The 16803-nt window shown below is 47.7% G+C and overlaps 1 protein-coding gene across 3 annotated transcripts; it reads left to right on the top strand.

Moving 5' to 3' along the window:
• Positions 1–1787: 1787 nt before the first annotated feature.
• On the top strand, positions 1788–13013 carry LOC123187342 (putative disease resistance protein RGA3). 3 transcript variants are annotated; one of them, XM_044599203.1, is made up of 5 exons: positions 1788–2148; positions 8002–8313; positions 8586–11428; positions 12310–12424; positions 12911–13004. In XM_044599203.1, the coding sequence occupies exons 1-5, from the start codon at positions 1907–1909 to the stop codon at positions 13002–13004; spliced, it is 3606 nt and encodes a 1201-aa protein (XP_044455138.1). In that variant the 5' UTR covers positions 1788–1906. The 3 variants fall into 3 exon arrangements, 2 of the variants coding, with proteins under 2 accessions (XP_044455138.1, XP_044455137.1); XR_006493898.1 differs by lacking the exon at positions 1788–2148 and having other exon boundaries at positions 7664–11428; positions 11913–12424; positions 12911–13013; XM_044599202.1 differs by lacking the exons at positions 1788–2148; positions 12310–12424 and adding an exon at positions 11913–12004 and having other exon boundaries at positions 7664–11428; positions 12911–12973.
• Positions 13014–16803: the final 3790 nt, after the last annotated feature.

Below are 16803 nucleotides of genomic sequence, written 5' to 3'. Positions count from 1 at the left end.
GTTTGTATGTGGTTACCGAATGTTGTTCGGAGTCCCGGATGAGATCTCGGATGTCACGAGGAGTTCCGGAATGGTCCGGAGGTAAAGAATTATATATGGGAAGTCCTGTTTTGGTCACTGGAAAAGTTTCGGGTTTTATCGGTAATGTACCGGGACCAAGTGTGGGAGGGGATCAGCCCCAGGTGGGCTGGTGCGCCCCCTACAAGGGCCCAAGGCGCCTAGGGTTTGGGGAGGGGGGCGCCTCCACCTAGCTTGGGGGTAAGTTTCCCCCTCTCCCCCCCCCTTGGCCGCCACCCTAGATGGGTTTGGGGCTGCCGCACCCCTTGGGGTGGAAACCCTAAAGGGGGCGCACCCCCCTCCCTCTCCCCTATATATACTTGAGGACTTTGGGGCTGCCAACACATGAGTTTTGACCTCTCCATGGCGCAGCCCTGCCTCTCTCCCTCCTCCTCTCCCGCGATGCTTGGCGAAGCCCTGCAGGATTGCCACGCTCCTCCACCACCACCACGCCGTCCTGCTGTTGCTGGACGGAGTCTTCCCCAACCTCTCCTTCTCTCCTTGCTGGATCAAGGCGTGGGAGACGTCACCGGGCTGCATGTGTGTTGAACGCGGAGGTGCCGTCCTTTCGGCACTAGGATCATCGGTGATTTGGATCACGGCGAGTACGACTCCATCAACCCCGTTCACTTGAACACTTCCGCTTAGCGATCTACAAGGGTATGTAGATGCACTCTCCTTCCCTCGTTGCTAGATTACTCCATAGATTGATCTTGGTGTTGCGTAGAAAATTTTGAATTTCTGCTACGATCCCCATCACTGCTACTGTTCCCGACAGGCGAGCCAGGGGGGGACAAGGGCGTGCGTCGAGGCCGTCCGCGCGCGTCCGTTTCACCCCAAACCGAGCGCAAGTTTGGGCCAGGGATGAGTCAAAAACGGACGGAATCCGGACATTTGTCCGTTTGAGACCATGCGTTGGACCGCGCTATTCGTCCATTTTACCCCAAACGGACGCGCGCGGACAGGATGGGGTCGCGCCATGGAGTTGGCCTAACTGCATAAGTCTGAGTAGCCAACTAGGATATGTATTTGCTTTGATATGCACATTCCTGCACAAATGCAAACCCTTAACACCCCCCGCTTATACCACCGCCACGTCTCTCCCCTCCAACTGCAGAAGTCTGACTACACGTCCACAAAAAATCCATCGCACACATTGCCTAAACATGATTAGGAAGTGGAGCCAACTAACTAGCTATCCTTATGCAACTAGATATCCCTTGGTGTGCAACTGCATAAGCTGACTAGCCAACTAGGCACCCTTGACACCCCTTGCCTACCACCGCCACATCTCACACCTCCGACTACCACAACATCTTGTCCCCCTTGGAACCGCCATCATAACTACTTATAAAAAGATCGCTTGGTTGGCCCAAAAAGTGCGAACACACTTTTTAGATTAATAAACCAAGTGATAGAGAAATCAGGGTGAGGTTGAGGGTTGGGAGGTAAAGGAAATAAACTGAGTGGAAGAGGTCGGGACGAAAGGAGAGCGGCATGGGAATGTTGCGTTCTTTTTATAAGTAGCAAAAATTAGACAGAGAGTTGTAGAATTTTTTTTGAAGGACAGATAATATAGGTAGAGATTATTAATAATAATATAGGACTAATAACAGTGAAATGATCTGGACCACTCGTTGTGATCCTGGTTCATACTGTGAGCGTGACTTAGCCAAGCCGAGCCGTCAAGTCACGCCTACCCTAAAGGCAGCGTTGGTGGGAGGTCAGACTTTATGCTATTCCATTCAAGAAGAAAAAATGTTTGATTGGTGATGAGAAAATACCCTCCCGTTCCTCTCTTCCCTCCACAGACAGAGATTCTCTATCCGGATATCCTCAGTAGACAAATATGGCGGAAGATCTACCTCTACTCGCAGGCAGGTCGGCGACAACGCTTGCCCTGTCGTTGCTGGACAAAGCCTTCTCCCACCTGGCCGGCGGAGCGGAACAAGTTTACAAGGGAGAGCTGCTGGAAAGCGTCCGGAGGATCCTGACAATCTTGGACGAAGCCGAGCGCCGGCTGGTCAAATGGCGGTTCCCGAGCCTCGAAATCTCTATCTGGGAGTTCACCAGGGCCGTCGACGAGATCCAGTACCACAGGCTGGAGGACGCGGCCGTTCGCCGCGGCCCCGTCTCCAAGCTTGTCAAGAGGAAGAGGAGAGGCAGCAGGATGTGGCGCGCAGCCCCCCTTGCCCCAATCCGAATTGGGAAAGGGAAGGGGGCGCGGCCCCCCTTCTCCTTCCTTCTCTCCACCTCATCCTCCCCCCTTCTCCTAGTTGGAATAGGAAAGGAGGGAAAAACCTACTTGGAGTAGGGTTGCCCCCCTTGGGCGCGCTCCTCCTCCTGGCCGGCCCCCTCCTCCTCCACTCCTTTATATACGTGGCCAGGGGGCACCCCATAGACACAACAAGTGATGTCTTGATCTCTTAGCCGTGTGCGGTGCCCCCTTCCACCATAATCCACCTCGATCATATCGTAGAAGTGCTTAGGCGAAGCCCTGCGACGGTAGAACATCATCATCATCACCACACCGTTGTGCTGATGGAACTCTCCCGTGAAGCTCTACTGGATTGGAGTTCATGGGACGACATCGAGCTGAACATGTGCTGAACTCGGAGGTGCCGTGCGTTCGGTACTTGGATCAGTCGGATCGTGAAGACGTACGACTACATCAACCGCGTTGTGCTAACGCTTCCGCTTCAGTCTACGACGGTACGTAGACAACACTCTCCCCTATCGTTGCTATGCATCACCATGATCTTGCGTGTGCGTAGGAATTTTTTTGAAATTACTACGTTCCCCAACAGTGGCATCCGAGCCAGGTTTTATGCGTTGATGTTATATGCACGAGTAGAACACAAGTGAGTTGTGGGCGATATAAGTCATACTGCTTACCAGCATGTCATACTTTGGTTCGGCGGTATTGTTGGCCGTCCTTGTGCAACTAGATAAGCCTTCCAGTGTAAGGCCAACTCCACCGCGCGACTCCAAACGGACGTCCGTTTTGTTCGGATTCTGTCCGTTTGGGTAGGGCAATGGGGTCGTGTCCGGGCGTGTCCTGGGATGCGGTGGCCGTGCGCCCAGTGCGCGGCCGCATCCGTTGGCCCAATCCTGTCCGTCGGGCAAAAAATGCCCATATTTTCATCAAAACTAGTTTACAACCCAAATATTTGTCTGAAAATTAAAATAGTTTTACAACCCAAATATTTGAAATTGTCTTTAATAAAATAGTTTTACAACCAAATCGAAATTGTCTTGACTGAACATAAAATGAACCAATACATCTATTGGTTGCCAATGTGATCCCACACGTGCTCAACCAAGTCAATTTGAAGATTCAAATGAGTGTGTCAATCACGCTTCTCACGGTGGAATTGGACAAACTGTTCAAATGTGGCCGGGTCTTGGTGCAGGAGCTCAATATTTTCACCTTGATAATCAAATCCTTGGTCGAAGATACTCTCATCACGCTCGTCCTCGACGATCATGTTGTGCATGATCACACAAGCAGTCATCACCTTCCAAAGCTTCCTTTCATCCCACGACAGTGCAAGTTTTCGAACGATACCCCACCGGGATTAAAGCACACCAAAAGCACGTTCCACATCCTTTCTAACACTCTCTTGCATTTGGGCAAATCTCTTTCTCTTCTCACCTTGGGGTTTCGAGATTGTCTTCATAAAAGTTGACCACTGAGGATATATACCATCAGCTAGATAGTATCCCTTGTTGTACTGGTGGCCGTTGATCTCAAAGTTGACAGGTGGGGAGTGGCCTTCTGCAAGCCTCACGAAGACTGGAGAACACCGCAGCACGTTGATATTATTGTGAGAACCTGCCATGCCGAAGAAAGAATGCCATATCCAAAGATCCTGCGATGCCACCGCTTCTAATATGACAGTGCACCCGTTGACATGCCCCTTGTACTGGCCCTGCCAAGCAAATGGACAGTTCTTCCACTCCCAGTGCATACAATCTATGTTGCCAAGCATGTCTGGAAAGCCTCTATCTGTGTTGGTCGCCAACAATCTCTCTGTATCAACGGTAGTTGGCTGCCTCAAGTACTCTGGGCCAAACACCTCGATCACAGCCTGGCAAAACTTGTACGTTGACATTAGACATGTTGTCTCACTCATACGCACATACTCATCCACTAGATCGCCTGGAATACCATATGCAAGCATGCGGATGGCCGCGTTGCATTTCTGGTAAGAGGAGAATCCAAGCTTGCCAAGGGCATCCGTCTTGCACTCGAAGTATGGGTCATGAGCAACCACTCCCTCTCGGATACGATTGAACACATGCCTTGCCATACGAAAATGGCGACGAAATTTATCCGGCTTGAAAAGCGGAGTGTTCGCAAAGTAATCGGCATAGAGCATGGCGTGGCCTCTCTCCCTGTTGCGGTTCAGGTTGGGAGCACGGCCAGGGACTGACCCCCTGTACCGAGGAAGCTACCGTTGAATGTGGTAGTGAACGACCAGTGCAGCCACCACAAGATCTTCATCATCCGACGATGAATCGTCCGATGAACAAAGGAAGTGATGAAAGAAAAACTCGTCTCCACTGTCCATACCTTTTTGGGCAAAATGTCGAACACCTTGCGGTCGTGGTGGCGAAGAGGCCGCGATGATCACCTCGACGCAGCAGGGGTGGTTGCCGGCCGACTACTGGCCGCTCTGCAGCTCTCGTCGGAAGCTGCCGAGGCCGCCGTGGTACGTTGCCGGCGGTCGTGTCCCCTCTGCCACCGGCAAAGACGGCGACGGCCAAACCTCCTCCGATCGATGGCCAAAACTACGGCGAAAGCGCGGGCGTGGTGGCGGCCATGTCGAGACATGATTTGGTAGGGACGGCCGGGGGATGCGCGGTGAGGAGGCGGCCGGAGAATAGCGGCGACGCCGGCGGCGGGGCGGGGCGGGAGAGAGAGGGTGGAAGCGTTGGGAGCAGAGGGACTGCTTGTTGGAAATATGCTCTAGAGGCAATAACAAATTAGTTATTATTATATTCCCTTGTTCATGATAATCGTTTATTACTCATGCTATAATTGTATTGATAGGAAACTCAGATACATGTGTGGATACATAGACAACACCATGTCCCTAGTAAGCCTCTAGTTGACTAGCTCGTTGATCAATAGATGGTTACGGTTTCCTGACCATGGACATTGGATGTCGTTGATAACGGGATCACATCATTAGGAGAATGATGTGATGGACAAGACCCAATCCTAAGCCTAGCACAAAGATCGTGTAGTTCGTATGCTAAAGCTTTTCTAATGTCAAGTATCATTTCCTTAGACCATGAGATTGTGCAACTCCCGGATACCGTAGGAATGCTTTGGGTGTACCAAACGTCACAACGTAACTGGGTGGCTATAAAGGTGCACTACGGGTATCTCCGAAAGTGTTTGTTGGGTTGGCACGAATCGAGACTGGGATTTGTCACTCCGTGTGACGGAGAGGTATCTCTGGGCCCACTCGGTAGGACATCATCATAATGTGCACAATGTGACCAAGGAGTTGATCACGGAATGATGTGTTACGGAATGAGTAAAGAGACTTGCCGGTAACAAGATTGAACAAGGTATCAGGATACCGACGATCGAATCTCGGGCAAGTACAATACCGCTAGACAAAGGGAATTGCATACGGGATTGATCGAATCCTTGACATCGTGGAACATGTGGGAACCAACATGGGTATCCAGATCCCGCTGTTGGTTATTGACCGGAGAACGTCTCGGTCATGTCTGCATGGTTCCCGAACCCGTAGGGTCTACACACTTAAGGTTCGATGACGCTAGGGTTATAAAGGAAGTTTGTATGTGGTTACCGAATGTTGTTCGGAGTCCCGGATGAGATCTCGGATGTCACGAGGAGTTCCGGAATGGTCCGGAGGTAAAGAATTATATATGGGAAGTCCTGTTTTGGTCACTGGAAAAGTTTCGGGTTTTATCGGTAATGTACCGGGACCAAGTGTGGGAGGGGATCAGCCCCAGGTGGGCTGGTGCGCCCCCTACAAGGGCCCAAGGCGCCTAGGGTTTGGGGAGGGGGGCGCCTCCACCTAGCTTGGGGGTAAGTTTCCCCCTCTCCCCCCCCTTGGCCGCCACCCTAGATGGGTTTGGGGCTGCCGCACCCCTTGGGGTGGAAACCCTAAAGGGGGCGCACCCCCCTCCCTCTCCCCTATATATACTTGAGGACTTTGGGGCTGCCAACACATGAGTTTTGACCTCTCCATGGCGCAGCCCTGCCTCTCTCCCTCCTCCTCTCCCGCGATGCTTGGCGAAGCCCTGCAGGATTGCCACGCTCCTCCACCACCACCACGCCGTCGTGCTGTTGCTGGACGGAGTCTTCCCCAACCTCTCCTTCTCTCCTTGCTGGATCAAGGCGTGGGAGACGTCACCGGGCTGCATGTGTGTTGAACGCGGAGGTGCCGTCCTTTCGGCACTAGGATCATCGGTGATTTGGATCACGGCGAGTACGACTCCATCAACCCCGTTCACTTGAACGCTTCCGCTTAGCGATCTACAAGGGTATGTAGATGCACTCTCCTTCCCTCGTTGCTAGATTACTCCATAGATTGATCTTGGTGTTGCGTAGAAAATTTTGAATTTCTGCTACGATCCCCATCACTGCTACTGTTCCCGACAGGCGAGCCAGGGGGGGACAAGGGCGTGCGTCGAGGCCGTCCGCGCGCGTCCGTTTCACCCCAAACCGAGCGCAAGTTTGGGCCAGGGATGAGTCAAAAACGGACGGAATCCGGACATTTGTCCGTTTGAGACCATGCGTTGGACCGCGCTATTCGTCCATTTTACCCCAAACGGACGCGCGCGGACAGGATGGGGTCGCGCCATGGAGTTGGCCTAACTGCATAAGTCTGAGTAGCCAACTAGGATATGTATTTGCTTTGATATGCACATTCCTGCACAAATGCAAACCCTTAACACCCCCCGCTTATACCACCGCCACGTCTCTCCCCTCCAACTGCAAAAGTCTGACTACACGTCCACAAAAAATCCATCGCACACATTGCCTAAACATGATTAGGCAGTGGAGCCAACTAACTAGCTATCCTTATGCAACTAGATATCCCTTGGTGTGCAACTGCATAAGCTGACTAGCCAACTAGGCACCCTTGACACCCCTTGCCTACCACCGCCACATCTCACACCTCCGACTACCACAACATCTTGTCCCCCTTGGAACCGCCATCATAACTACTTATAAAAAGATCGCTTGGTTGGCCCAAAAAGTGCGAACACACTTTTTAGATTAATAAACCAAGTGATAGAGAAATCAGGGTGAGGTTGAGGGTTGGGAGGTAAAGGAAATAAACTGAGTGGAAGAGGTCGGGACGAAAGGAGAGCGGCATGGGAATGTTGCGTTCTTTTTATAAGTAGCAAAAATTAGACAGAGAGTTGTAGAATTTTTTTTGAAGGACAGATAATATAGGTAGAGATTATTAATAATAATATAGGACTAATAACAGTGAAATGATCTGGACCACTCGTTGTGATCCTGGTTCATACTGTGAGCGTGACTTAGCCAAGCCGAGCCGTCAAGTCACGCCTACCCTAAAGGCAGCGTTGGTGGGAGGTCAGACTTTATGCTATTCCATTCAAGAAGAAAAAATGTTTGATTGGTGATGAGAAAATACCCTCCCGTTCCTCTCTTCCCTCCACAGACAGAGATTCTCTATCCGGATATCCTCAGTAGACAAATATGGCGGAAGATCTACCTCTACTCGCAGGCAGGTCGGCGACAACGCTTGCCCTGTCGTTGCTGGACAAAGCCTTCTCCCACCTGGCCGGCGGAGCGGAACAAGTTTACAAGGGAGAGCTGCTGGAAAGCGTCCGGAGGATCCTGACAATCTTGGACGAAGCCGAGCGCCGGCTGGTCAAATGGCGGTTCCCGAGCCTCGAAATCTCTATCTGGGAGTTCACCAGGGCCGTCGACGAGATCCAGTACCACAGGCTGGAGGACGCGGCCGTTCGCCGCGGCCCCGTCTCCAAGCTTGTCAAGAGGAAGATTCTTGCTAGGTTCGTGCCTGGCAGCGGCCTGGAGAGGCTGAGGGAGGCCGTGGTGAGACTGGGCCATATGGCGTCCGTCGTGTACCGATACTACCAGCGCTCGGTCGCTCGCCGTGCTCCGGGGGTCGCCGCCGCCGCGCCCTCTCCCTCCGAGCACGAGCGCTACCCGAGCTGGATCGCGGCGGATGTGGTGGTCGGCCGAGACAAGGAGAAGGGGCAGCCGGGCAGGTGATGCGGTGGCTGATGAAGCTCCCAGCTGAAGAGGCTGAAACTAACCCAGTGTCACTTTTTGCAATATTGGGGGTGGCCGGCATGGGGAAATCAGCACTTGCTAAGCTCGTTCACGACGACCCGCAGGTGCCAACCAATTTCGACATTGTTGTGTGGGTGAAGGTGTCATTTGAGTTCAGTGCCGCGGCAGTGGTCAGTGACATACTGACATCGATTGCTGCCACGGAACCTGCATCCTCTGCTTCTGCTCATTTGGCAGAGAAGCTCAGAGATAAGAAGCTTCTGCTCATTCTAGATGATGTCTGGGAAGACGAGGTGAGGGGAAGATGGGAAGATTTGCTGTCCCCGATACGGTCTGCCAAGAGAGGAAGCAAAATCCTGTTGACCACTAGGATACAATCAGTAGCAGATATGGCTGCCACCACACTAGGAGGTGAATTTGAGTGTCTGAAACTGGATGGATTACAGGATAGCGACAATTTCCTGCTCTTCAAAAGCCTACTGAATCCCGATGTGAACTCCCAAGATTATGCCAACCTTCTGCTGATTGGTGAACAAATATCAAAAATGTTTGGAGCCTGCCCATTCCTGACATTGGCGGTCGTTTCGCACCTGCGGGATGATTTGAAAACTAGTTGGACCGATGTACTGCAACAACATTGGTACCAAATTGAAGGAATTTATAGCATTCTTCCATCTCTCAAACTGAGCTACGACCATCTACCTGCACAGCTGCAAATTTGCTTTAGGTATTGTAGTTTGTTTGCAAGGGGGCACAAATTTTACATGGACAAAATGGTAGACATGTGGGTCAGTTCTGGACTAATACCTTTTGCCTCAAGGGAGCCTGGTGATAGCTTACCAGCAACAGATAATGTTAGCCTTCTGAACCCAGTGGATGTCGGGGAAGAGTACTTCACGGCATTGGCAAGAAAATCATTCTTTTGCCGTATGGTAGAAACAGATCCTTGTGGGGCAAACCAGAAAGAATATTATGTTTTACACAGTTTGCTGCATGACTTGGCACAGCTTGTCTCTCGAGGTGAATGCGCAAGAGTGGATAATGGTGGTTTCCAAGATGTCATGTGGACAACCCGACACATATCTATTGCAAACTGTGGCATCCTTACTCATGAAAGAGCCCGGAAGATATCTTATTTGAGGAGTTTGCGGACTCTTATAATAGAAAGTGAGTCCTGTCTTGATCAAGAAACTGAATTTTTGCTTGGAGAGATTCTGAAGAGCACAAAATGCTTGCGTCTGCTGCAATTGTCTGTGCCATCTCCATTTCATGTACTCGATAGATTTCCCAACCTAATTCATCTCCGTTATATTTCCTTAATCTCATGTGACGAGTCTCATCTTCATAAAATCTTTAAATTCTACCATCTGCAAGTATTCAAGCTCAGCTACTTGACAGCAAAAGAACCAGACTTGAGCGACATATATAATTTACGTTGCTTACGCTCTTTGCATATTCCTGACAATATGTCATCCAAGATTCATAAACTTGGAAGGTTAACCTCACTTCAGGTTTTACGTGGATTTGAGGTGGTGCAAAATGATGGTAGCAGGCTGAGTACACTGAGCAATTTAAGAAGCCTTCGTCAACTTGGCCTAATGAATCTTCAAAATGTCCAGAATTGCAGAGAAGCTATGGAGGTCAAATTAAAGGAAAAACATGACATGAGGATTTTGCTGTTATCATGGAACAGATACAATAATGATACACGGGTGGATGATCAGATTATTGGTAATCATGAACCAAATAGGGAAATTCAAATACTGCATATCCATGGATACAATGGATCTGTACTTCCATTTTGGATTGCTAATTCCTTGCTTGTCAATTTGGTATCACTTGAGCTTGAGTACTGTATTAAATGGAAGAGCCTGCCATCTCTTCAGGAACTAAATTTACTCCAGCATCTGAAGTTGCAGCATCTTTTTCAGTTAGAATACATGGGATTGGGGCTCGAGGAACTAACTGATACCAATGAATCAGGGATTGTTTGTTTACCCCGTTTTCTTCGTAGCCTAATCATTGGATGGTGCCCTAACCTGAACATACTTCGCACTATACCTCCTAGCCTTGAGGTACTGATATTAAAGCATGTTGGTTTTCTAGTTCTTCCAGGAATACACCAGAGGGAATCAAAGACATCAGTCAAGTCTGAGCTTACATTTGTACACATTCAAAGCTGCGCACATCTGACTTCTCTAGATAAAGGATTACTAGAGTGTCAAGAACAACTTGGTTCTCTATCTACATTAATCATAAGTCATTGTGAAAGTCTACGCCATCTACCAAGGAATGGTTTTGCAGCACTGCATCACCTGAAATTCCTGGAAATGGTTGCCTGTCCATTGCTGAAGGATGGCAATACTGCAGGAAATATTCTGCCAATTTCACTCAAGAACTTGGATATAAATCCTTGCGGTAGTATTGATGTTTCAATGCTCTTGTCACTTCGAAATCTGTCCTTTCTTACAAAGTTAACACTGTTCAATTGCACCAACCTGGAGAAACTTCCTCCAGCGGAAATATTTGGAACTCTGCAAGTTCTTTCTGATCTGTCAGTAGCTAGATGCAGAGGCTTGTTATCCTTTGGGGGTCTTGGAGCTGTTTCTTCCCTGAGAATGCTGTCGATCCTATGCTGCGACAAGCTCAACCTTTCAGACTCGCCGCAGGGTTGTTGTTCCTTTATGCTACAAGAGCTCAGAATCGATTGCCAGGCCCTGTTGTTTGTGGAGCCACTTCAGAGCCTCAGATACACTAAAGAGCTATATATCTGCAACGACTGTGCAATGGAGTCCTTAGCCGAGGGATGGTTGCTGCAGAATGCTACTTCCCTCCATTCCATCAAGATAGGAATTGCCGAATCTCTGCAATCCTTGCCATCTCAGATGGATAAGCTTGAAGCGTTACAGAGTTTGCACATTGAAAGGGCCCCTCTGATGAAGCTACTCCCACAACTGCCTGCCTCACTTAGCAAGCTGACAATCTGGGGCTGTGACCCAATGTTTATGAAGGGGTATGAAAAGGATGTTGGTCCGAACTGGGGCCAGGTCGCGCACATTGCTCATGTGGATATAATGTCCTATTCCGAAGGTGCGCTTTCTTTCTCTTCTTCCTTTTTAATCTGATATGTAACAATTAAGTTTATTTATCATGTATTTTATCATATAGATTTTTGCTTCTAACTGACATGGAAAGCATGATATCGTCTTTGATGTTCATGCTTCTTAGTATACTAAGGATAACCTGATCGAATATGTCTTTCACCAAAAGCTTGTTCTTGTTTAGTGCCTTTGATGACGCTGTAGCACAGTATCGTGATTCTAGCAGTATGCCCTCACTCCTTACTGTGGTAGGTTTATCAGAGATGTTGCTGAGATGTTTTTACTTGTCTATTTATATTTTCTTCTCCATAAATTCTATATTATTTCTTGTGCAAATTTTCTCCCACTTTTATGATAGAGACCATTGGCCTGTTAAAGTTTTTCCTGGCAGCATTTAGGTTTCTTCTGTATCTCTACATGTTATTAATGCTTAATTATATCTGGATATTCACAACGTACAATTACTCATGCAGGAATGAGCTGCAGTGATGATCAGATTCAAGGTTTTGAGAAAAATGCATATAATCCACGCCATCAATTTGTTGTCATAGAGTAGATATCACAGGTACAGTATGTGTGAGATCCTAATTTTTGTCATTCTAGGACTGATAATTCTGGAGCACCAGTGATGAAATTACAGTCTAGGCCTCGTGTGAATATGATCCAAATCTTGCTGCCAGTATATAGCACGCAACACCCAGAATGCAGCAATGCAATGGTATTTGTCTGTATTCAATGTTCATGGAGCGTGGGGGTGATCTGAACTTTTGAGGTTGGTATATTTGTCTCCTGGGGTGTTAGTGGCTGGCATGGTATATGGTACACATCTTGCTTGGTTTCATAAGCTAAGATTGTCAGTGTATTCTCGAGATCATCCAAGGGGGTCACAGATGGGCATATGGTCATATGGTGATATCATTGCCAGCTATAGAAGCTTACTTACTGTCTGGAACCTTGAACTACAGATGGGTTTCCAGGCTGAAGGGTATGAAATGAACCACCTTTTGAAACTCTCTTGCAAATGTTCAGTCAGTTGATTGTGGTTGTGGGGTGAAGGTGAAGCGCGTCGATGATTGTAACTCTTGGCACTTCTTAAGGTGTACATAAATGTAAATAACCAGAAAAGCTGTTGATGTCTGTACTCCTTTTTTGTAGGTGTCTGATCTCTGTACTCTTTTTGTTTTCTTTCTTTTTTACTAATTTATGTGTGGCTAAAATTGCATTGTCAAATGCAAATTACAGTTCATAACAGTGTAGATATTCATCATGCTGCCGTTGCAAAATAATTGCTGAACTGTAATTTCTGTGTGGCTACATTTCCTATTGAATTCATGCTCCAACTGTAATTCTAAGCTTGGGGAGTTGATACGTCCATTTTGCATCATGTTTTCTTACTGTTATTTATAGTGTTTTTATCCATGATAATGCTTTTTGGAGTAATTCTAATGCCTTTTCTCTCATAATTTGCAAGGTACACTCCAAGAGGGAGAATTCCGGCAGCTGGAAATCTGGACCTGAAAAAGCTACGTCAGGCCACCTATTCTGCACAACTCCAAACAAGCTGAAACTTCACGGAGATTTTTTATGGAATATTTAAGAATTATTGGAGCCAATAAGTAGCAGAGGGGGGCCACCAGGTGGGCACAACCCACTTGGGCGCGCCAGGCAGCCCAAGCGCGCCCTGGTGGGTTGTAGCCCCCTTGGTCCACCTCTAGTGCCCATCTTCTGGTATATAAGTCATTTTTACCTAGAAAAAATAAGGAGAAGACTTTCGGGGCGGAGCGCCGCCGTCTCGAGGCGGAACTTGGGCAGGAGCACTTTTGCCCTCCGGCGGAGCGATTCTGCCGGGGGAACTTTCCTTCCGAAGGGGGAAATCATCGTCATCGTCATCACCAACAACTCTCCCATCTTGGGGAGGGCAATCTCCATCAACATCTTCACCAGCACCGTCTCATCTCAAACCCTAGTTCATCTCTTGTATTCAATCTTGTTACCAGAACTATAGATTGGTGCTAGGGGGTGACTAGTAGTGTTGATTACATCTTGTAGTTGATTACTATATGGTTTATTTGGTGGAAGATTATATGTTCAGATCCCTTATGCATATTAATATTCCTCTGATCATGAACATGTTTATTATTTGTGAGTAGTTACTTTCGTTCTTGAGGTCACCGGATAATTCATGTTGCAAGTAATCATGTGAATTTGATATGTGTTCGATATTTTGATGGTATGTATGTTGTGATTCCCTTAGTGGTGTCATGTGAACGTCGACTACATAACACTTCACCATATTTAGGCCTAAGGGAATGCATTATGGAGTAGTAAATTGATGGTGGGTTGCAAGAGTGACAGAAGCTTGAACCCCAGTTCATGCGCTATTCCGTAAGGGATCGACTAGACCCAAAAATTTAATGTTATGCTTAGAGTTTATTCTTAATACTTTTCTCATAGTTGCAGATGCTTGCGGGAGTGTTAATCATAAGTAGGAGGTTTTTTCAAGTAAGAACAGCACCTAAGCACCGGTCCACCCACATATCAAATTATCAAAAAGTGAACACAAATTAAACCAACATGATGAAAGTGACTAGATGTAATTCCCGTGTACCCTCAAGAACACTTTGCTTATCATAAGAGACCGTTTTGGCATATCCTTTGCCTCAAAAGGATTGGGCTACCTTGCTGCACTTTTGTTACTACTATCGTTACTTGCTCGTTACAAATTACCTTGCTATCAAACTACTCCGCTACTTACAATTTCAGCACTTGCAGACATTACCTTACTGAAACTACTTGTCATTTCCTTCTGCTCCTCGTTGGGTTCGACACTCTTACTTATCGAAAAGAGCTACAATTGATCCCATATACTTGTGGGTCATCAGCCTCTCTGCACAGTTTCACATCTGCAAGGCTGGTGAATACAGCTTCAGCCTCGTTGCCATGGACGACAAGGTCTGCCTCGTCGCGACGACCACAGGCAGGTACACACATATACATACCAAGATCGTTATTGATATATCCATACAATTTCATATCCTGTTGATGCTGATCAATACATTTAAAAATCTTCAGAGTTATGCTTTGAAAGTGAGGAACATGTAAAGAAGCTTCGCAATCAAACCTGGAGGCGATTTCTTAGGCACAATTCCCAATGCATATCCAATATGGATTTGCTGTCAGGAGTTGTTTTACAATCAAACCTGGAGATGATTTCTTAGGCATAATTTAGGCACAATTCCCAATGCATATACAATATGGATTTGCTGTCAGGAGTTGCTTTACAATCATACATGGAGATGATTTCTTAGGCATAATTCCTAATTCCTAATGCATATACAATATGGTATGACCTCCTCGTGGATTTGCCGTCAGGATATTTTTTCTGGACAGAAGCATGAACCTACAACTTACTTGAAGTAAGATTTAAATTTTGCTTGGCCACCTCTATTTCGATTCTTAATGAGCTGCAGGGTCATTTTAATTTTGTAGGACGAAATATCAAAAGAATGCCACCCGTTGTCGTAGTAGTCGTGCATAGGAGGACCGTTGCTCCGTCTAACCGTCTTCCTCTCCCCTCCTCTCTCGTGTTGTTAAATCCATGACGTGTCACTAGTGCAGAACCGGGCTTTAGTCCCGGTTCATAAAGGCCTTTAGTGCCGGTTCCATAACCGGCACTAAAGGGTGGGCACTAAAGCCCCCCCCCCCCCTTTAGTACCGGTTCGGCACGAACCGGCGCTAAAGTTCCACCACATGGCATGATCCAGGCCACGGGTGCGGTAGATCATTAATACCGGTAGGTAACACCAACCGGTACTAAATGTTTGTGGGTTTTGGTTTTATTTTTTATTTTTCCTTTAAATTTGTGTTAACAATTTAATTTAGGATTGTTTTATGTTATAATGAGTTGTTAAATCATTAGGTGAAAGTACCGCAGATTAGTTTCGACTGGATGCATATGTGGATCCTAGCTAGCTGATGATCCTAGCTAGTTTCGACCAGATGGGCCTCCCAAACGGCCCTCAAACGCCCGGGCTGACCGGCACCCCCATATCCAGCCCAAATATGGGGCGGATATGGGGGCGCCTGGGCGCGCCCGCCACGTCGGCAAAAATCGTAGCAAAAACCCAACTCTGCCTCAATAATACTGAATGCTCTTTTGAAATCCCCTTCAGATAGCAACAATTTTTTGAAGACAAGATCATTGGCTTTCAGAAGGCTGGCTTCGGGACAGACTTGCCCGAAGTAGCGCCATTCCAAGAGCTGCTGATACAAGACAAAGGACAGACATAAGTCTTTCAGTGCTTTGCTGTCAGCTGAGTTGCCACAACAATCCCATATCTGTTCAATGGTAATGGATCGACCCTGCTTCCTCACCAAATGGTCAATGATACAAATGGGGCGCTGCAAGACTACGTGCTTATAGCCCTTCATGCTTTCAGGGTTAGAATCACACTGATGATCATTTGCCTGTTCCTCCATCCTCTCTGCACCTATTATGTGACGTTGGATCTTCAAGTATCCCAAAATTGTTAACCCTATGGATTCGAAAAATGATGCAAGTAAAACGGCCACAGAAAGATAGCTGACACAATTGGAACTTGCACTGCTACCCGACTCTACGAAGCTTTGAGTTAGAGTTGCACTTGGGGTTACTAGCATACCCATCGTGAGTATATAGAACCCATATTTACAGAACTCAACAAGAGCCTGCATGTACCTTTTGTTAAAGTTGCCATAGAAATCATATTGCTCGACGCCTGTTGTGCCCACAGAAGCCCTGATGAGAACAACAGCCCAGACGGGATACATGGAATTCTTGATTGGGAAGGACTGCATCATACCCAGGGTGTAGAGGACAAGAGGGAACATAAGTGTTCTACACACGCTCAGGCCACCTTTGACGAAGGAATGATGCCACCGCCGCTTGCAGGAGCCCAGGATGAGCTGGAGAAGCAGCAGCACAGCGGCTGCTACCACCAGAACTTCAACCTGGACGATAGTCCTCCTTGGGTTGTTCAACCAAGGGGACAAAGCCTCCATTGCCCTCGTCATGTTCACAGCTCCATCTTGTTTGGATCCTGGCTCCATGGAGGGAGATGAATGGGGAGGTGTGTGTGTGTGTGTGTGTGTGTGTGTGTGTGTGTGTGTGTGTGTGTGTGTGTGTTTTGCTCTTGTGGAGCTGGGTGTTTGTCTTGGGGTCAATGAGGTTGGTTTGCACAGATTATGAGTTTAACATGGTGCTGGCTTCGTCCAGCTAGTACAACTTTTCAGGCGGTGATCTTTTGTTAACATATATCTTCTGCACAGCACTCTCTGTTTCCCACCAACTTTGTCTTTCTCTCTGTCCGAGGATTAGTGATTCAT

The sequence above is a fragment of the Triticum aestivum genome, chromosome 2A (assembly GCF_018294505.1).
Source record: "Triticum aestivum cultivar Chinese Spring chromosome 2A, IWGSC CS RefSeq v2.1, whole genome shotgun sequence".
Classification (NCBI taxonomy): Eukaryota; Viridiplantae; Streptophyta; class Magnoliopsida; order Poales; family Poaceae; genus Triticum; species Triticum aestivum.
This window is presented reverse-complemented; position numbering and strand designations above follow the sequence as displayed.